The 23,030-nt window shown below is 35.3% G+C and overlaps 1 protein-coding gene across 1 annotated transcript in view; it reads left to right on the top strand.

Moving 5' to 3' along the window:
• Positions 1-23,030, top strand: part of LOC122536736 (neurexin-3-like) — a 119,122-nt gene that overhangs the window by 72,165 nt on the left and 23,927 nt on the right. The window contains exon 6 of the mRNA XM_043669361.1: positions 10,108-10,134. Coding sequence (XP_043525296.1) covers positions 10,108-10,134 — 27 coding nt within the window. The remainder of the gene's footprint in view (positions 1-10,107; positions 10,135-23,030) is intronic.

The following is a 23,030-nucleotide window of genomic DNA, read 5'->3' as shown; positions in this document are numbered from 1 at the left end:
CAACTGGCGTGACGTCGACCGATTATGCACGTCTCGGCCAACGTGTTCTACATACTAGGCTGAGATATCGCTTCGCCCACGGGCGGACAGAGTGATTTTTTCTTTTTTTTTTTTTTTTCCTTTTTTTCCCGATCGGACGATCAAGCGTTTCGCGTCGTGGTTCGACGAATATCTGATCTCGCGTTATGCGATCGGGCACGTGACGTCAGTCGTGTTGAATTACGTTGTTACGACGTTAACTGCTCGTCGCGAAGCGAATTAATAACGTTTCAGGGTGGAAATATATTTAGAAACGGTTTGGAAGTTGATCGAAGATTATCTCACAACGAGAATCTTACTTTCTTAGAGAGTTTATAATTTAATTTAATTTCGTCTCTAATTTCTCATATAAAATCTCGTTCGTTTGCACAGATATTTTAGCAGAGTCGGACATTGTTTGAGCATAATGTTAGAAGATCGTTGTCCCGTCTCACTCGAGAGTTGGGAGTATTTTATTTGAAATAAAGATGAGGTGATAACAGTTTGAAATAATGCGCCGTTTTCACCAATTTATGATTTTTATCTTCGAAATAACTCTGTCTCGTCTAAATAAAAATGACAGATTAATTTCATTATTTTCACGGTGAAAAGAAATTAATTTATTCGACGGCCACATCCTCTCCCCAGAGAAAATAAAGCGAACGATGACTTTATTCGACAGTTGAACAATGAAATAATCCGAAGAGAGGTCGGTTTGCTCGTTCGAATAAATTGTTTGGCTCGACTTAACACGATGTTCTCGTGGTTGAAATATTTCCAACGTCGAACAGAGTTAATTCCCCGGAGTTAATTGCAATACAGCAGCGAGACGCGTCTCTTCTTCTTTTTTTTTTTTTCAAGATTCGAAAGCAGCCGGTTTGGCTTCGTCGAACGGATTCGAGAAATCGTTGCCACTGTGTAGACGTTCCAACGACGTTTGAGTGGGTATTTCCTGGCCGCTTTTCACTCGCGTTCTTTCTTGCGCCGTAAGACGCGCTTTAAGCTCGATGAATGAAGGAAACGATTAAAGGAGTAGAAGGCGGTACGATTAAAAGACGAAACGCTGTATCGCCGTGTAAAAGTCTCGTCTGAGCAACTGGAAGGAATCTCTCCATTGAGAGAATTTCTTCGAGATGGGCCGCGGTTTGAAAGGGACGCCGAGAATTATCGAGAGCCCCGTGAAAAACGTTGGCTTTCGATCTTACGCTACTTTGTTTTGTTTCGCGCGACCGTGCGGTTTTTACGGGCGCAATTTTTTGAAGCAGTTCAACTCGCAAAAAATAGACGAACTGTGGGCTCTACAGAAAATTCGTTTCTGCTTCTAAATATTATTGTTAGCTGCTTTTTCATTTAATTATCTTTTGTGAATTTATTTGTCGATGCATCTCATACTGAAAACTTAGTTTGCTTGTTTTTATAAAATATCTCGAGGTGAAATGGCTTCGATGTATTTGTTCGTTATATCAGAATATAATACTGTTCCAGTGGGTGTCTGAACTTTTTCAATACGAGGAAAATTATTTTTTCAAGTCAATTATTCAGTGGAGCAAATCTGGACGAAATGTTGTTTCTTGTCTCATCAGACTATTACCTCGATATTAGGTATAATAATCAATGTCATTAGGATATTAGGTGTAATAATTATAACCTTAATTATAAATTCTTCTCAAACTGGGTCGATTCGGTTTACATATTTATGCGTTTTTTCAATAACACGCCACCGTACGTACAAAAACAACAATTTTATGGAAATTTTATTCCACCGGTAGGTCAATAAGGGAAATTCAGCCATAGAACAGCATATTAATGAGTTTCATTTTTAACTCGTAACATATTACCGTTTCCACCGGAATTATTCTTCAACGTAACATCCACAACAATTATTTTCCACACATTTCCTTATCGCGTCCGTGATATTGTAATTGAGAAGTTGCAACGATAAATAATGGGAAGGGAAGCGATTTTTTAGTGAGAAAAAAAATATAAATCTCATGTGATATACGATGAAGAAAAATTAGAAATATCGAAATAATTTATTTATAAAATATCAGAAGGTTAAAAAGCGAGAAATGAAGGATTAATAAATCTACATAGACATTTTTTTCTTTAGATGTATGCGATAACGTATCTTTGCTCTGTAATATAATAAAAATGTTTTTTAAGTGAGGAAAGGTATGAATTCTACGTGACACATGGCATTTTAAGGAATTTTCAAAACGGAAAAAAATTTGTAGAATTTGAAACAATTTTCATGAGAACTTTCAAGTATTCGAACTTGACTTTCTCAATAAATTCTCAATAAAAATGCTGTTGTTGCTCCGATAAAAAGAAATCTTCACTTTCGCTTTACGTAATATTTAAACTTTTCACTTTCTTATATATATATATATATATATATATATATATATATATATATATATATATATATATGTGTGTGTATATTTTGTATTTTAATATATATTTTTTTTATACTTTTGCACACTTGCGCGTACAACTTTCGCCAAACCAACCGATACCCTCGTCAAACTGTTAATCCCTCGGTCGCTTTCTGCAAATCCAAAGTAAAACCGCGGCCTTACAATCATTAATCCCCTCGCAGATGCCATTAAATCCTCGAGAACATCTTGGCCACAGTTGAACGATATTCCAGCGCGAGAAATTCGCCGGCCAATTTCAACTCTCGCCGAAAGACAAACAGAAGCTCAATTTCATCAGACGTTTGCCACTCTCTACTCGCTCGTTCGTTCTTTATCGTTTGCGATGCGTACGCGAGTTAAAACCATCCTAATTTCTTTGTGCCGACGCGACGTATCAATCAAGCTCGCTGTTTACCACGCGAGAGACGCAAGTTTCGCGAGTATAGAATGGTGTCTTTCATACGATAATTCATAAACATTATTTAAAATCATTCCATTTAGATCCGTGGTTATCTTCATAGCTATTATTTATCATCGTTATCACTCGTAAATTCCTCCAACTTGTTCTTGTACGACGTACTAAGGTTCGTTAATATCTGCGTAATACTAATAATAATGTTTTTAGTACCGCTGGTTTTATTCACAATGTTCTAGATGTTATCGGTAGACATCTATTTTCCATTATTAATAGCGTGCTCAATATCGATGTGCCAATGTTCACTCGCAATATTGATACTATTTTTAATACCGATGCCGCAAATGTGCGTTTCCAATATTAATGATACAGTACAGATGATTATAATAATGTTAGACGGCTATTTCGGTCAATTTTCCCGTATATTTATATTCCGTAATTGGTAATAAAATACGACTCGATCGAGAGCAAACAGTCCCTAATGGTCTAATGTCTACCTCCAACGCGATATCTACTTTCAATACCAATTCTCAGACTATAAAAATTCGCTTGTTGTTATAAAATAAATGTACGTGTTAATGAAGATATAATAATAATAATAATAATTTTTGTAAATAAAATTTCCCTTTAATTGGCACATATTAAAATAACTTAGAAATCTAAACTATCGAATGAAGGAAAAATTTGGTAAAAATTTGCTTCCAAGTATGTACCAAAAAAAAAAAAAAAAAAAAAAAAAAAAAAGAAAATTCTATTACATACCAACCACTCTTGCTTTTATTAAACTCTCCATTTGTCCAAGAATCAACAATCGTTCGTCCTTCTTTCTTCCAAATTCCTCATTGATCGTTTCGTTGCCATCTGATTGTCACTCGAAACAATGGCAAAAGCCATTTATGGCCTTTGGCACGGTATTCGGGTGGTCTCGCGAGGAGAACGCTCTCGAATCTCAGCCGTCGATCGCGCGTGCACGCCCCAGGTGGCTGCAGCTTCCGCTACCGTTGATGCAAGTCGCAGCGCGTGCGACGGAGAGGGCAAAGAGATTGGGTGTCTAGACACCCCCACCAGCGTCATCCAGGTGAATTCTAGACAAGCAGTACTCGTTAAAGGTGAAAACAGCACTGGCACAGGGTGAGAACAGGGTAGAGAGTAGGTTGCAAGCGTGTCACTCGCAGGCCAACCGTGAAGCTCTGCGTCTCGTTTGTCTTGAAGGGGCGAGATTGAATAGCAATGAGCACGATTGTTGTTCTCTTGCGTTACACGCTTATTGAGTAAACTGTCTGACTGGTGGAACAGCGTGTGCAATTCATACGAGACAAACTGGTTTAGAACGTGTGTATGAAATTCACACGAAACGAATCGTTTTAGAAAATATACCGAGTCTGGCTATATAGAGTCACCGGTTACAGAATCGTATAAACACGTGGTCATTTGTGGAACAAAATTTTGTTGTTTACTTGTAGAGTCGTTTGTGGATTTTGATGTATTTTATTATTATATAATGTTACGTAATAATGTGTTGTGTTATGTTATATCTTATGATAACTGAAATGTGTTTATATGTTATGATAATTAATTATGATATTGAGACGCATTGATAGAAATCTGATATTGTATGAAATTCTATTCGTAAAGGTATTACGAAAAGGTTACTTTTATTAAATTAAATCAAATCTTCGTGTAACACGATGTGTAATGATATGTTTTGGTAAGACGTTCAAAGGGGGGAAAAATTACAAAGTTATGTAAAATATTATAAAATATACAAATATCATATAATAATTACGAAACATATTCATATATATTTATCTATGAATTAAATTAATATCTTCTCGTAATTATACCTTGTAGCAAACTATAGGACTGACCCTAACGTCTAATTTCGACTTCTTCGTTCCAACCTCCGTGGTTGAAACTGACCTCAACCTTTAACATTAAAACTCTTCTTATCTGACAATCTCGCAACGCCACAAATTCCCTTCGCCAGCCGAAAAACCTGAAACTACTATCACCACGGGAAAGAGTACACACACGCACATATCACTTTTTCACCCTCGAACGATTCATTCTTCCAGCGTTTAAACCGCGCTTGCCTTCCGTCTACGTCGCCATATTTCCCGTGTCAGCCATTTTTCACCTTCTCTCAGCGCCGCGTTCTTACATAATTACCCTCCCCTCGCACTGAACGAGAAAAATCCTGTCGCGTTCCCGCTCAATCTCGCTCGCGCGTATGTGCACGTGTGCTTCCTACATAAGGAAGCGTCCGGGTATTTCGTTCAGGAATGGATTTTCCCCCGGGGCTGGAAAACCTCGAGGCGAAGATGGCACAATTCGATAGGAAAATTCAAGGTATTCGCCGGAGTTTCGTCGGCGTGTCGCGGCCGCGCGACAACGAGGGATCCGTATCGATGCATAAGTTGAAGCCCGGTGAGCCCCCGGTAGTAGTTCGTTGATTTATAGTTGGCCGAGCGCGGACGACGGATATACATACACGGTACCCGAAATATCCCTTTTCCGGCCTCTCTGTCTGGATGGATGTGTCAGCCGAGCGTGGCTCTGAGCCGTTGCTTCCGGTCGTCGCGCTTTTCCTCGGGCATAAAGAAGCCGGTGGAGGCCGCGAGACTGAAGCCGCGATACGGCGATTCTCGCAGCGCGAGGAAGATGGGAGCGGAGATTGCCACTCGTTGTTGGCCGGACGCGTGCACCGAGGAATATACGCCGGACCAATGACACGCGAGAGATCGCACAATCTGTCTTCCCGGGACCGTGGCTTTAAACTTGTAACTCCGGGCATCAAAGGAATCTTTTTCGGCGTCGGGGGATCGCTGAATCGCGTCAGCCTTGGTTTTCACGTCGCGGATTTCAATGGGGTTTGGTTCATTGGCTGAGGAGAATTTTCTTTTTTTTTTTTTTTTGTAGCGGGGAGAGAGGCGACATCATATTCGAGGAAAGTGTGGAGTAATTATAAAATTATATTTATTGCACGTTAGTATGTGTGTTGATATATTTTCTAATAATTAAATCGCGTAACAATAAGTGTATTATATAATAATTATAAATAAAATTATATATATTATAATATATATATAATATAGATTATATATATTATAATTATATATTGGCTGAGGAGAATTTTCTTTTTCTTTTTGGAGCGGGGAGGGGGGAGAGGCGACATCATATTCGAGGAAAGCATGAAGTAATTATAAAATATGTTGGAAATATTATATTTATTGTACCTTAGTATGTGTGTTGATATATTTTCTAATAATTAAATCGCGTAACAATAAGCGTATTATATAATAATTATAAATAAAATTATATATATTATAATTATATAAATAATATTTTATATATATATAAATATAAAGTTTAATATAAAATGAAATGTAGGATCTAGTAAAATAACACTATATTGGAAAATAAAAAACATGCCAATATGTTTTGTAATAGCAAAAATCTTTTTATTCTATTAAATTAAAGATATAGTGGAAATAATATTAGAGAAAAGAAATAACAACTAAAGAGACTGGTGCAGAAATTCTGTTAATATTTTTGGAGATTCATCGAATTATTGAATACGGATTGCTCTCGTTATGAACTGTAAATTATGTACCAATAACATTATATAGCTTAGTGGTTAATTTTGATATCAAAATGTAAACGAACATACAATTACGTGACATCAATTTGTAATATTATGTTGATATACGATCAACGACGTTTATCCTATCTGTTAATGATATTTGATGAACCAATACCAAACATCAATCACTGTTCAGAACAGTGCAGATTTACGAAAAGTAAACAATATTAAAGGAACTTAAACTTAACTACCCAAAATAATCGCTCGTTTTGTCAACGTTTTGTAACTAAACTAGTGGTTCTTTTTTATGCATTTATAGGAAATTGGAAGTAATATACACAAAATATACGTAAAATGTCTAAAATGTTAAAAAACACACAGCAGCCGAAGCAAATTTCTATTTGGGTTCTGCCTCTTCAGCTACGTTTCGTAGAAAATTTCAAAATGCGCGAAGAAACCGCAGTCTTCCCGAAAATATCTCGAGATAATCCTTTCTCGAAAAGCCGCGAGAAACTTTCGAGATCGCAGAATTTCTCGCTTCGAGCAACTTGTAATAAGCCGTCGCGTGCACACGTGCACGTTCGACAGAGTTTGATTTGCCCCTAACGTAACGCTAATGCCGTGATAAGGCAACTTGGCGAGTCCATTGTTCGCCCTGTGATCGGTTATCCGCTTCGCTGGCCACCGATTAAATCCGCTGATGAACTCGCGACGATAAAGTTCGGTCAAGTTCATTACGCTCGGCGAGTGGAGGACTTTCATTAAAATGCGGAAATCCAGCTCGATTCGCGGAATTCTTTCCAACGAGCAACCAACGTTATTACGACGAACGCCGCGTTTATTTTTGTCGATAAAACTTTTATTTCGTTCCATCTTGTTTGACCAATGGCAATAAGAAGAAGAAGGAAAAAACGAATATTCCGTTCCGAAGTTTGTAAGGTCGACGACTTATGGCGACGCTAGGGATGATTGAATTCACTAAACAATTCATTAAACGAGCTATATTAACTCGTAATCAGATTCAAAGAGGAATAGAATATTCGTTTGAACCTCTAATAGTTGGTACCGTTGGCTTATAACGATTATCAGATTATCAATAATTTCAAACATTTAAATGACTGGTCTAAAGTGACATTCACGCCAGACTATTATCGACTTACACAGAATAATTAACTGCATTTTGCAGTTCTTCATTCTTCGCGATTATTAGAAATTAGTAATAAAATTAAATTTGATTAGAAATCGCAAGATTAGATAAATCAGGTAAATTGACACAGTTTGGAGTTAATTCTACTTTGTATTTCATGTTCCCCTTTATAGAGGCTAGTAATGAAATTAAATCAAATATGAAAGTTCCAAAATTAAATGATGTAAAAGCCATTGACGATTGATATTGATATTTAAATGTTAATGTTTAACATATTACATAAATACAACCATATTAAAGGTTAATATTCAATATTTATTTACAATAAACATCTTTTGTCGAGACAAGATACAAACGAAGAAACATACATGCAATATCCAATATACAGGTATAAATAAAGTACAATGCGAAATTAATGTTAAGCAGAGTTATGTTATGTGATGTTGACTTCGAAAAAATAACTAACTGTAATTTTTCTATCTTTTTATAAATGCAAATTGGCTATGAAATTTAATTCACCGAGCTTTTCAGCAACGTGAATTTAATCGTGGCTCTGAAAGAGAGAGAGAGAGAAAGGGAGGGAGAGAAAGACAGAAAAGGAGAAACTATCGATTTGAATAAATTGTTACCCGTTGACCTAATTTTCAAATAGCGACGTTTCTCTTCGTGAAACGAATTGTCCTCGTTTCAGTTTCGACTCTCACTTTCGCAATTGCGACAAATAAGGAACATTTCACAGTTCCGAAGCTGGCTCATTGAAGTTCAACTTGACGAGTACAATCAGTTAGGTCAAGATCGAATGTATTTCTGCATCATAGAAATGTAAATTTCTAGGGACAATCTAGAGACTGAATTAAGAGAAACAATAGAGAAGTACGAGACATTGAAGATTACTAAATACGTTTAACGCATTTTATTGCTAGGGAAGAGAAAAAAAATTAATTATTAAATTGTTTTGTCCTGTTTTTACTAAACAAACTGAATAAAAGTAATTTTCGAAATTCCTAACGTCACTTAATGTCACTTGATTTCTAAAGTAATTCATATAAAATATAATTTGTTCTTTTTTTTTTCTTTATATGATGTTAGATACTTTAAATATTTTTTAAAATGTAAATATACGTGAATCAATCGTTTGAATTACTATTATATTATATTAGATACTTTAAGATATTATATTATATTATTACAATATAATATATTATTGTAATATTATTATAATACCTTAGATATTATATTATATTGTATTATATTATATTATATTATATTATATTGTATTGTATTATATTATATTATATTGTATTGTTTTATATTATATTATATTATATTATGTTATGTTATGTTATATTATATTATATTATATTATATTGTATTATATTATATTATATTATATTATATTATATTATATTATATTGTATTGTATTATATTATATTATATTATGTTATGTTATATTATATTATATTATATTATATTGTATTATATTATATTATTTTATATTATATTATATTGTATTATATTATATTATATTATATTATATTATATTATATTATATTATATTATATTAGACATTTCTGCAACTAAAGCAGATACTTTAAGATATTTTGCATTTACGTTCTTCGTACATTTTTGCATCTCCAAATTTCTCAAAAATGCATTTCGTTGCGAAAAACTGGGACACTCGGTGTTTTTCCAAAGAACCGCCTCGAATTGTACTGGTACCGTCGAATCTTAACTAGAAATTTCTCGCGACCTGGAGAGAGACGACGGTTGTTTTAAAATCGCGCTTCCATTCTCGCCCAGCCCTGTTCCGCGGACGCGGAAAGTTACAAAATGCGGCGATCGCGAGGAATGTAAAAACGCGCGGCCATTAGTAAAAACTCGTGCAAGCTCGAAGACTGGGTATCTAATTCCACGGCGCGGTGTACACGGAAGTTCGGTCACCGTTGCGCCGGGGAATACGTAAAAATGGCCGGTATTTTTCTCTCAAGCGTCGCGAAAACTTCTCGTGATAATCACGGCGAAACTTTTTTCGTTGCGGAGGTGTTCTCGAGAGCTTCGCTCTTGTCTCGGCGATCAGCATCTCGAAAGCTTCGAGACGTCCGGACGACTTTTGAATTTCAATTGACCTACCATCCGATCGAAATGTACAGAGGCTCTTTCAAAGAAAAAAAAAAAAAGCATAGGCACTTCAGGTTCTTTGAATTGGGATAAATCGAAATTTCCAATATCGTGAATAATATAAATATTGACATTCACGTAAATGTTAATGCGTATAAATTTTCATTTGCAATTTCTATACTTTTCTCCATTATATTTTATTTTATTTCGTGAGGTTGTCACTATTTAAAAGAATAAATTATGTAATAATGATGAAATTACCAGATATATTCTTAATAGTGACAAAATAACATTTTCAGAGGTAGCCAAGTAAAATAGATTCACTGTTCCTCGATGGGAAGAATTTTTTTTATCGCACGATTCTTCTTCTCAATTTTCAACGACTGATCTTTCTGTTTTCTGTTTCAGATATCCTCCATCACCAGCTTCTGCAGGGTGAGTAGTTTCTTGTCTGCCGATTTATTGGATATTGATTCATTCGCGCATCCTCTAAAGCACTGAGTGTAATGCACCTGGTCTCGTTCTGGTTCTCCTTTTTTTAATTGGTGTGCAGGCTGTGTGCGAGGGTTAGCGAACTGTACCAAATTTATAACACGGATGAAAAAGTCGATTTCGTTTTAGTTTATTTTTGATTACATTCTACTCCGAGTATCGTTGCTCTTTTCTTTCCTTTCGCCTTTTATTTTTCGCTTTTTATTTTAGAAAACCCGTCACAACTCGCGAGTCATGAATTTAGCTTGCACGGTACGAAGTTTCCGCGATTCACTGTTAAATGAACAACGATTAACGATTAATTAAAGAACTGAATGGTTTTCACTTATTTGAATGTTAAACAAATTTGTATTATATTCAGTAATTGAACGAAGCTGTAGACTTGATTTTCTTTTTCTTAAAATTATTCAAAAAATTCTTATATCCTGGTTATCAACCAAAGATAGAAAATTGATAAACAATTGAATGTGAAGGTGTACATTCCACGTTTGTCGTTTCACGCAATAGTGTTTCATTCTAAAAAAAAAAAAAGTGTTATTTACATATTTCAAATTGGAATTTTCGCATTTTCCAATTACTTTCGCCACCTCTGCACCACGGTATTTAGCAAATGGAGAGACGCATAAGCTGATGAAATTCAGCGATATTTCTTGTATTTTATTAACGTCGTCGGGATTGAGAAGTCGGATGATCGAAAATACCGGAACACGGGAAGGTGCGTTAAATGAAAGCTCTCGACGATGATCGATCGTAACCTCCGGTGTCTTGACATAAATTTAAAATTTAATCGAGAGTTAAAAGCATCGGGCCGGCTGTCGTTCGGAATATCGGTTTGACATATTTTTCGCAAACGCTGATATAGACAATAGTACTAGCCAGATGAGAAGAACCCAAACGAACCCCGTTAAATCGTTCGGTTCCCTTTGAGCAATAATCTTAATTCATTCCTCCAATAATATACAAAGTATATTATGTACTCGTTTATATTCAGATACCGCAGTTACAATAGCCTTATTAAATTAACTGTTGTTTGATATATTAAAACAATTACTATTACATTGGGACATCATAGTTGTAATAGTCTTGTCGAATTAGTTGTCCTTTGAAACGATTACTGTTTAGATACTTTAAGATATTATATTATATTATTACAATATAATATATTGTAATAAGTTAATAGAAACATAAATTTTCTCGATTCAATGCACATGCTTCTCTATGTGAGAAACCGACAAACCAATTAATTTTATTGACAAGTACAAAATTAATATAAACATTCGTTCATTTGTAAATAAATCAATATAAATCTTATAAATTTATTTACAAATGAACATTGTAACTTTGCTTGAAATATCATTTAAATTATTATAAAATGAATCATTTTGCATAGACGAAAGATCTACAGACAATTTTGAATACTTTCTGACTTCACAATCATTGTAAAATATATCGCCTCGTATAATTATTGAAATTGGTGATTATACACGAGCCTGGATAATTTATGATCACTGAATTTTACCCCTAAGCTCGCGTCATCAGCTGAAGTAGCATACACACGCGCGGCAGTGAGCGTTTATACGTACATCAAGTATCGATAAGCTTTTGAAATTCCACGCTACGTACACGTTTTCGTCTTCGAGATAATATTCGAGAACGTATGAACAATGAAGGCTGATAGTGACGAAATGATTAGATTAATCGAAGAAAATGTACAGTTCGCTGCTCGTGGCAGTCGGAGCCTGAATTCACGATTCAAACATTGCGTTCATATCACGAACTTTGTGTGACTAAAGAGTATCTCTGTCGTACTTCGTTTCCTGCTTGACACGTCGAAAATGATCTGTAGATATAAAATGAGCATCCACCAACGTGACTGGCGAAAAGAACGATAAGCGGGGAAAATTGGAAAAAAACCGCGCTCAAAAAGGTTTGGTTATCTCGCGGGACACGAAGAAGAATGCAGCACGATTATTCTCCTCAAAGATAAGTTTGGAGCATTTTTCTCGAAAGTCCCACGTACGACTTTTGTATTCTATGTTTTATAAAAAGTATACGATGTGAAACACATGATATGATAGTGATAGTAAAATGACGTCTATCTAGAATGTTCTATAAAAGTTTCCCATTTTCGTGGGAAAGTTGCGATTTTTATTTTAACATTGTTGTTCCCTCTTCAAATTTTTGTAAATGCCGCTTTTATAAATCTAAATAGAAACTTCTCTCCCGACAGTTAGGTATGTTATATATATATGTATATAAAACTATTTATATTATATTAGGAAGCAACGACTATAGAAACTTTTATTCATTTTCAAATTTTGAAGCATTTTAAAAAAATTGGCGAAAATATGCTACATTGTGTTATATATATATATATATATATATATATATATATATCCGTCGTCAGGAAACTTGAACTTTCCAAGTGACGTAATAATCCGTCCGAGATGTCTCGAGGATAATACGACTTTGAACTGAAACTCGCGCGATAACTTGTCAGCTGACCCGAAAAAGTGTGATTCACCGGTGGAAAGGAAAGCAATCGTTAGTAGAATAGGGGCCACATGGCAGGAAATAAGAAGTTAACGAAGAAAGGATAGAAAGGATCGAAGAGACGTTTCGAGTTCTCCGGCTGTATCCCTAGGGTTGGCAGAAGTCGAAGGATAAGAGGTCCGCAGCCCGCGGACATAAGGAGATAGACGACTGAAATCCTGTTAAAAATAGTCGCCATTTCTCGAAGGCAACGAACAAGTTTCTCGTGCACGATCGTTTTGAGGCGCGGAGTGACGAAAATACGATAGAAGTTGTGTAGAAACTAGCAGGTGATCGAATCCTTTAAAACGTCACGCTGTTCTTCGTTCGATCTCCGAATTTCTTTGGAAGGTGTAGAGATTTTTCTTTGCTTCTGGTTTTTTTATTTTGTTACTGTACGAGTTTAGGCTGGTCCCCACGAAACTCTTGGACTTTTAATTAATTTATTTGCGAGTATAGAGCATGTTCGACCGTTCTTCTTATTAATTTGTTACACATTTTTTTATATATTTTTGTACAAATTTTTCACAAACGCATAAAAATTCGCAGTTTCTCGTAAATGCATAAAAATTCACTCTAAGATCGATGATCGTTTGATAGAAAATTAAAAAGTAATACCGAGCGTGAAATTTTAATTCTCTAATTTAATATCAATTACAACCGAAATCCAAGTAATTCTAAGATCTTGATGACTTTATTATTTCCTCTAAAGTCGATGACCATTTCATTCGGAAAGTTTTTGAATAAGAATCATCGTGAATGAAAGATAGAGAAACCTTGCCCGAATAAACTACGTCTCTGCCAAATAAAAAAAGATTTTTCTATTTTATTAATATAATATTAATTAATATATTATATTATATAATATTAGTATAATAATTAATTAATATATTATATTATAATTAAATATATTATTTAATATTAATATAATATTAATTAATATAATATAATTTTTCTATTTCATTAAAATAGAAATAATAATTACACAATTATAATAATAATAATTTACTAAAAATATCTAAAGTAAAATATAAACTCTCCCACTATCGGAAGGTGCGTTTATCGAGTGAAAACAACTCGAAATATTGGAGTGACGGACAAACGTGCAAATATTTAAATAACAACACGGCGCGTAATATTTTTCGATAACAGTGTTAATCAACGGGAATTAATTGTACGTGACAGACATTATACGTCGCGTTACACGCAAATGGAAATGATAACGAATTTCGTATAGTTGCGTTAGTAGCGTACAACGCGACGTCATAATGGTTAATTTAGTGCGTTGCGCATTTGTAACTCTCACGAAAATTAAATTTACACATTTGCACGTATTAACATGACACAACACGACGTTCATTTGACGGGGAAGAATTATTTCGCGCGGAATTCTCCTAAAAACTGTATTCCACCGAGGAACATACGCTGTTGGATACGCGATACTGGATATTATTCGAAATGAATTTTTAATTGAACAACGAATGATAAAGCTTACGCGTCACTTAAACAAATGGTTAACTATTTATATAATATTAGAAAGCAACGACCATAGAGACTTTTATTCATTTTCAAGTTTTGAAGAATTTTAAAAATTTAGCGAAAGTATATCAGTCTTCGACGTTCGAAGTGTTTTGAAAAGTTAATGAAAATGCGAAAGTATGCGTTTTATTTTCTACGCCAGACATACACTATCGTCGCGAAAATTCACGGATTGAAAGTTATTAGAAATAAATTTCATTTGCAAAGAAAGAAAAATTCATTCGCGAACATTCGTCATTCGTAATTTTTTCATCGGTAATCAATTTCGTCCAATTTTTCGCTGTTTTCTTGTTTGTCAGTTTATTCGATTTGAACTTCGGGTTTTTTCCCGAGATATTATTTAAAAACGAAAACTTATTTTTATTTGTTGCACTTGAGCTCCAAATATTTTCGTTTCATTTCGGAGAGGAAATCTTTACACGGCCGGTATACGTTTTCAACTCGGAAACTGCATGGCTATCAACGTTTGATCGTTCATTGGACTGAAATTGTGTAGATTCAATATCCACTGATATTTTTATTCATGAATGAAAAACGACAGATACGTACGTTATCTTTTTACTCGTTACCTCCAATAAACTCTCTCTCTTCCACTTACAAAATATTCTGAAACTTGAAATCAATAAAATTTGTAACACAATTCCCCTCCTCTGCGAAATATTTCTGTCTTCGTAAATTCTATTTGCGACGTGTTTGGCCAACCTGCGGGAAAAGAAGAGAACAGAGGATCGATGAAATGGACGAATATTTCGTGAAATCGACTTTTCATGACGCGGCCGAAAGGAATTTATCGAAAATCATTTTATTAGTTTATCGTTTATTTCACTCGGACAAAAGTGTACACGAGATTTCGCGTGTGTATTCTTTCGAACTCGTGGCACGGAAGCTTTCAATTTCGAGCGGGTAAACGTTTTTAATTTCACCGCGAAAAGCGTTCGATGCCGGAACGCTTCGTGTGATAGGCGAGGCACTCGCGCGTGTACACACGTACACGTCGAGCGAGTGGTGTGAGTTTACGATGGAATAAATTAAATCAAAATGTAAATCGGTTTCCCGTTGAACCGTGTTTGGCCAGAAGTCGAAAACAGGGGGATGGGGGGGGGAGAGGGAGGGCGAAATGATTCAGAAATCAACGCCGCGACAAAAGACCGATGAAAATATGAAATATTCCGGGGTGAAATGGGGAACCTCCGGCGTCCACCTTCGATACAATTTTTGACGGTGTATCTTGCCTTTGAGAAAAGAAAAAACACACGATTGTCACAGATTGCATGTAGATAAAAATGTTGAAATAAATTCGTTTCGCAGGTAGAAATTTCGAATTCGTCTACGACCCTTCGAACGTTTCAAAAGACCGATGAAAATGTGAGAATATGCGCGGCAGTATTTAGAAAAGAGCATAGTTACTGTCGCGACGATTCGTATAGAACAAAATTTATAAATAGCTTTCAATGGAATAATTTTTTAGATGGAGAATTAAACTTAATTCGAAACGTTTCAAAAGACCGATGAAAATGTGAGAATACGCGCGGCAGTATTTAGAAAAGAGTATAATCACTGTCGCGACGATTCGTATAGAACAAAATTTATAAATAGCTTTCAATGGAATAATTTTTTAGATGGAGAATTAAACTTAATTCGAAACGTTTCAAAAGACCGATGAAAATGTGAGAATACGCGCGGCAGTATTTAGAAAAGAGCATAGTCACTGTCGCGACGATTCGTATAGAACAAAATTTATAAATAGCTTTCAATGGAATAATTTTTTAGAGGAAGAGTTAAACTTAATTCGAAATATAAATCATGAGTTTCGGCTAATGTGTAAGTTGAAATTAAATCGTTCTCCTGTTGAATATTAATTTCTTTTTAAATAATGCACAATTATTAATTTCTTTTAAATAATTCAGGACTTTTGCGATGTTTTGGTTATTTTTGTTTGGCGAATGTACTTGGAATAGCTGCACCGCGACGCTTCGAGGTGAAAGAAACGCTGAAAGCATCGGCCGTTCTCAAGGAAATGGAAAAGTGCCGTGTCTGACATGCTTCGGTCTGCACTTGACTGCTTTTTTGAACTTGCAGTAGGAGAAGAATTCTTGAGTGCAAATAAAAATAATTCACGCCGTTTTCTTCACGTAGAGGAAATATGATCTTAGGCGTAATGTTTTTTAAATTGTCCGTGCTCGATCATACATTTCACAGACAGAATTCTAAGAATTTAATGATACAATTTGTAAATTTTGTTGATACTTCTCGCCGTTCTACAATTTTGTATTATATTCTTTTGAATTTATGCAAATATTTTATGTATCGATTTTTAGGCTGATGTGTAAAAGTATTGTACAATAATTCAGATGGTGGTGGAGAAAAAAAATGGTAATTCGAAACCAAAATTTTCACCCTCAATTCAAATCTGTTTTTTTAACAAAACTACTTTTAAAATTCGCGAAAATTTTACATTTACTATTATCAATTCATTCAATCATAAAGCCACGAGCTTTAAAATTCACATTCACTATCAGTTAATCAAATTTTAAATTTTAAATCCATCTGGCTTCCTAACTTTATTAAAATAACTTTAAAGTTTAACAAATGAACTTTCCGCGATGTTTGCTAGCAAACCTTAAACAATATCGCCAAATTACACAGCTCTGTGGTATTTATTATTCAAATAGCTCAAGTAAAGTTAATTTCTAAATTGAACAACTTAACTACAAAAACACCAGTTAAGAGCTAACCAAACTGTCCTATAATTCAAGGCTCGCTCAGTTCCCCGAATTTCACGAAAATCGTACTTACTTTCGATCCAACAATCGATCGTTCCGCGTTCCCCATACAACGAACATTTCCTCGAATCTTTTCATTTAACCTTCCCTCGAATAAGTTGGTCGCTCAAAGCACCGTTTCTTTTTCTCCCCTTTCCTCTCCGCTCGCCAAGATTTCGCGAGCCGCTTTTCAGACGATGCTCCAAGCATCGTCGTAATTTACGATCTCGTTAAAAACGGGGGAAATCATTTATTTTCGCGCGACATGATCTACGAAGGCTCTCGAGAAGAGACCTCGGCGATGGGAACCGGCGTGGTTTTCAGGGTGGAGCGAGGCAGCGAGAGGAGCGAGTCGAGCGGATTTCAGGCGAGGCCCCCGGGAAAGACGAGTCATGGGGATAGATCATCCACCGCGAGCGCGCTGTAGCAACTTTATTGCGTAATGAGCATCAATCGAGCCAGGAAAGGAGGCCCCGGTATCGTCGGCATCGTTAAAACCGTGAAATCCGGTTACGTCGTTAATCCCCCGAACCGTTTCGCCGCCGTATTAATGATTCGGAAGAATTAAATGAGATGAAAATGCGCGTGCGTCGTCTCGGTGTTTACGGAACCTTGGCTGAAATAATGGCAACTGGAATGGTAACCGTGACATTCCTTCAATCGAACGACGGAGGAAAGAATCGACGAGAGTTCTTGCTTAAATTTGTCAGGAACTGTTCTTTAATTTCGTGTTGAGATATTCGTGTCGAAAATGTTGGTCAAGATGTGGATGAGAATGTGTGCTCTGTGTCATTTAACGCAACGAAAATTATGTTACGCGATTGACTCGTTAAAGGACGAGGGTATTAAGATTCGTCGAGTGCCTTTTTGAAATTTTCGCAAAATTATAGAATCTATTGGAAGCGCGGGAAACGTACGATGTAATGGATATATTTTCAAGAGATATACAAAAATAAAATTTATTAATGCAGGTTGTACTCGATTTATTTTCACGTCTTTATTTATCTTTCGACAAAGTTCTCACGTGGTTGTAAAAAAATGAAACAAATCTATAATATTTTTTAGTACTCTGTAATAACATGAAAAGCTTCATCAAGATCTATAACTTTAATTAATGACAGATCACGGATCGATAAAATTCGGTCACCACCAAACATTTTTCGACTGTCGTTTCACGTTGTTGTACTTTTGTTCACGACCGAGCACAGTTTGAAAGTTGGGAACGTGGCCAGCAGAAGCATCTTGAGTTGAACAGTTGTTACATGTTTCAAGAAACACAATGAAGAACCAGTCGATAGGTCTTAAGGTATCTTCAAGACATTTTTCTTCGTTCTTGTACCTCGATAGTTTTCCACATTTCCTGCAGTTCCTGAAGTGAGACCGAAAAGATTTTCCGCCACCATCTTGTTCAAACTTCTTGCCTATACCGAGTGACTGTTACAACTTCAGTTACAAGTATGCATAATACTTGTTACTCATGTTTGTTAAAGATTCCCCAGAAATGAAGTCAAACACATTTAATTACGTGAGAAATAAACTACAAAGTTATTGAAGCAGCTTTAAATCAACGTGATTGTCAAACTATGGCAAACTGTAGCGATCTCTACTTTGAAGTATTTAGATCAACGATATCTATGTTCATTAAATCGTTTCGTCCAGATTTGTATTTAATATAAACAATAGAATATTTAAAAATTGCTAGTAATTTTATTATCATCATGGAAATATTTACAGACACTTATATATATTGTAACCATAGTAGAAATTCTTCATTCGTTATTTAACTTCCATTATGTAATCTTCATTAAATTATTAGTAATTATACATTTTGTTATATTGATAATATTTTTATATAAATAACTAAAATTAATTACGGAGTTATTATTTATTTGTATATATTGCGATATAAATTTAAATTATCATAATCACTACAAAACTATTACAAACAGCGACATCTATGAAGGATTATCATCGGGGTTTGATTTTTAATTTCAGAAAACATCAAGAAAGTTGTTGTTTTAATAAAACGTGACAATAAGATATATTTTTCAAGATCTGAAAACTATATAAACCAAAAGTAGTGCTTTTCTTTAAAAGTCAAAGACAAAAACTAAAAGTAACAGAAGGACTAAAAAAGAGTCGAAAGATTTTTTAAGCAACGACGATACAATTCGAGAGAATCTGGAATTCGAACGAATTTCCCTCGGAAACTGTAACGATGTTAAAAATACTATGTTGTTTCAGCAACGTGAAGCTCCTCCAGCCTTCTTCTCTGGAATTCTTGGTTTTCTCGTGGCTTTATCCGCTTTTCTATGTACGTATACAATCTGGTCGCCGGTGTTCCGGCATATTTTCCTCGTTGGTCGTTCCGAGGTGCAACAAATAATGCCTGTCTCGCGAGCATAATCGTGCCACGAAGGGGGAAACGATCTCGCGGCGAGAGATTTCGTCTCGCGAATTTCTGCTCCGCTTTTCCGGCCAACGAAACTCGTGCAAGCGTATCAAAGATGGTCGCAACGTTCCGCCTGTTCTATATTTTCCTAACGAAATATTGAAAATCGCGATGAAACGGCAAATGAGAGTTTCAGAGAGGTTGAGAACGACGCTTGAAAGAGGACAGAGAAAAAGAAATTAAAACGAAATCTAGGATATCAGAAATTGATCAACAGAGAGAAATGGAGAAGACGAGAAAAAGAGAGTGAAACGGTGGGTTAAAAGTCCAGAGAGTTAGAATGAAATTACCGAAAAGTTTCGAAGAGGAGAGTTTAAGACGAAGAAATCATCTTGGAGCAAGAAGTTGAAATTAAAAAAAAAAATAAAAAAAATAAAAGAGAATTGAAAATCTGGGTAAATCATTAAAAGACTTCTAGAGAAAAATATAGAATAAATACGTGGTGAAATTCCACTCAACTGCTGAAAGATAAAAGAATAAAGGATTCAAGTGGCGAACTAGAAATTTGAAGAATAAATGAAATAAAAGATTAAATAATTTATATATATATTATTGATATAAATACATATATAAATAATACATATATATTATTAAATAATAATTAAGAAATAAGGAATGCGAGAAACATACAGAATAAAATTACCAAAAAAAGTCGATGAGAAGAATATTAAGGATACTGATATAATTATATGATAGGGAAATAATGAGATAGAAAACGTTAAAGTCAAAAATCAAAGGATTAGACAATACAAGAGTCAAATAGTAAATGAATGAACGAAAGTTTAAAAAGAAGTTGAAGATTAACGAAGAGGGTGAAGGATACAGACAGAGAACCGAAAACTAGATAGTGATAGTGGAGAATGACAACGACAAGATTGAACGTGATAAGATTAGAGAATGAAAAGGAAGGTCAGGAAGTGGAAAAGTTGGACAACTCAATGAGAGGGTTGCGGAGTAATGGGGTTAGAAAATAGGAGCGACAAACTGTGATAGTTCCAGAGCCATAGGATGGAAGTTAGAGTGTAAGATGTTCGAAAAGTGAACGAAATTTGGTGACGGAATGTTGAGAAATGAAAATGTTGAGCCTAGTGAATTATAAAGTAAGATAAGATCAAGTTTGCACGCTTCAACGTCTTAAAATTCAACTATTATTCATTGTGCCACTAGCAAACGAAAATTCTTAAATAATCTGCATTGAAGTGTGAAGATTATTCATAGCCAAAATTATATATTTAAAAGTAAAACAGACACTCTATAGAAACGTTCGTAATCAATCATTGCGCATTAATTTCCTCGCTTCAGCAACTACAGACTAAGGAGGAAATGGAAAATACTGAAGTAAGATACTATCTAGTAAGATACTACTGAGAACAACAGATACTATCACCGCGACCGAGCAATAAGAAGATTAAAAAGGCAGAGTGAGCACGATGAAAGACTTAGTACCGTCGAAAATGAGAAAATAACAGATTTGAGGGATGAAAGAATTGGAGAACCCTTGGGCCCGAACAATTACAAATTAAAGAAGCTAAAGATGAAGGCAACAATAGAATCGGTTACGCAACGCAGTTTGAAACATAAAATAGGGAGGAATAAGCGCGATGAATGATTCAGGCTTGTCGAAAATTTCAGAGTGACAGATTTCACGGGGGATGAAAGAATTAGGAGACGAGGGTAAATAACGGAAGCGGAGCGTGACTAGAAAATTGGGGATGCTGAGAAACAAGTTGAAAGGGAAGGAGATGGGGTACGCCGAGGAGAGGAGCACTGGAAACGAAAGGCTAGGACGTCAAAGCGGAACGAAAAGAGAAATAGAAGAAACGTGGGGGCGGAGATGGGGGTGAAGCTGGACACGAGACTGCCGCGTTGCGCGCCGTGTAGATGGGAACGAGTGAATGAAATGGAAAATGAAGATAAATAAGAGATGGACAGGAACGGTGGAATGGTGTCCACAAGTGTCGCAGAGGCGTGAAAATGAATGACGCGAACAGGGTGAACGCGGGCGAGCAACAGTGAAGGAAATTGCAGGCTGAAGGGACGAAAATTATGGTCCCCGTATGTTAAGCGGGGAATTATCAAGGGGATTAAAAAGGCGTGGGGATGAAACGACGCGATGTGTTACGCCGTTTGTTTGTTTTCGTATTACGTGCTACGTGAAATTCATCTTGTCGCGGGCGTAATTATACGAATTTCAGTTTGCATTTCGAATTATTCGCGTCTACCGGAGTCGCGGTTTTATTATTTAACGATTCGTTGAGGCGTCCCAGGTGGAACGGGCTTTCTAAAATTAAAAAAAGTTGTGGTTGCACTGCAATTTGTTATTTATGCTTGGAACGACTGTGATTTGATTATTGAATGATTGATGTCGTAAAACTGTGTTGTTGAAGAGATTCTATCTTGTATAAAAAAGACTGTGGAACGCGATCAGAACGATTCATTAAAATATAATATAGTATATTACAAAAATATACTATTATTATATAATACTAAATACTATTATAGCTGTATTATTAAAAATCGGTTTTTAAATCTTCATATAAACGGCACGACTGTGATTTGATTATTAAATGATTGATGTCGTAAAATTGTGTTGCTGAAGAGATTCTACTTGTATAAAAAAGACTGTAGAACGCGATCAGAACGATTTATTAAAATATAATATAGTATATTATAAAAATATACTGTTATTATATAATACTAAATACTATTATAGCTGTATTATTAAAAATCGGTTTTTAAATCTTCATATAAACGGCACGACTGTGATTTGATTATTGAATGATTGATGTCGTAAAATTGTGTTGCTGAAGAGATTCTACTTGTATAAAAAAGACTGTAGAACGCGATCAGAACGATTCATTAAAATATAATATAGTATATTATAAAAATACTATTATATACTATTATAATATATACTAAATACTATTATAGCTATTATAAAAATATTATTATATACTATTATACTAAATACTATTATAGCTATATTATAAAAATCGGTTTTTAAATCTTCATATAAAAACAGAACGTAAAATAAGCTGCAGACAAAATGAATTGTAATTATAAGAATCTGTTATTCGTTCGAAGGATGACAATTTAATTACCGATTATCGATCGGCTAATCCATTTTACAAAATTGCATTGCAAACTATCTGTCTCGCAGACAGTTGCCCGAATGCAGTTGTGCGAATTACAGTTTACAAAACGCGGACACTCCTCTGAAAACAAGAACGAATTATAAACGAGCTAGGAAAAGAAGAAAGAGGAGCGAGAGGGAGGAAAGAACGAGTCGTTAAGGCGAGACAAAGACGAAGTTCGTGAATGGGCGACAGAGGGTGGCGAGGGAAAAGCGTAACTAATAAGGAAACCAGAGGGCAGAAGGAAAAAGGAAGGATAAAAAGGATGGGAGGCAGCGACACGGTGCACGAGGCAGAAAGAGGGAGAATTAATGAAACAAGTAAACTGCGCCACCCTGCAAGCACAACGCTGTAATTTACTTGGTCCGCAAACCCATACGTTTCCAGCCCTTCTCGCAGCCTCCCCCCCATTCTGCCTCT

The sequence above is a fragment of the Frieseomelitta varia genome, unplaced genomic scaffold (genome assembly GCF_011392965.1).
Source record: "Frieseomelitta varia isolate USP_RPSP 00005682 unplaced genomic scaffold, Fvar_1.2 scaffold_158, whole genome shotgun sequence".
In the NCBI taxonomy this organism is placed as follows: Eukaryota; Metazoa; Arthropoda; class Insecta; order Hymenoptera; family Apidae; genus Frieseomelitta; species Frieseomelitta varia.
The sequence above is the reverse complement of the archived record's forward strand: the minus strand, read 5'-3'. Positions and strand labels throughout refer to the sequence as shown.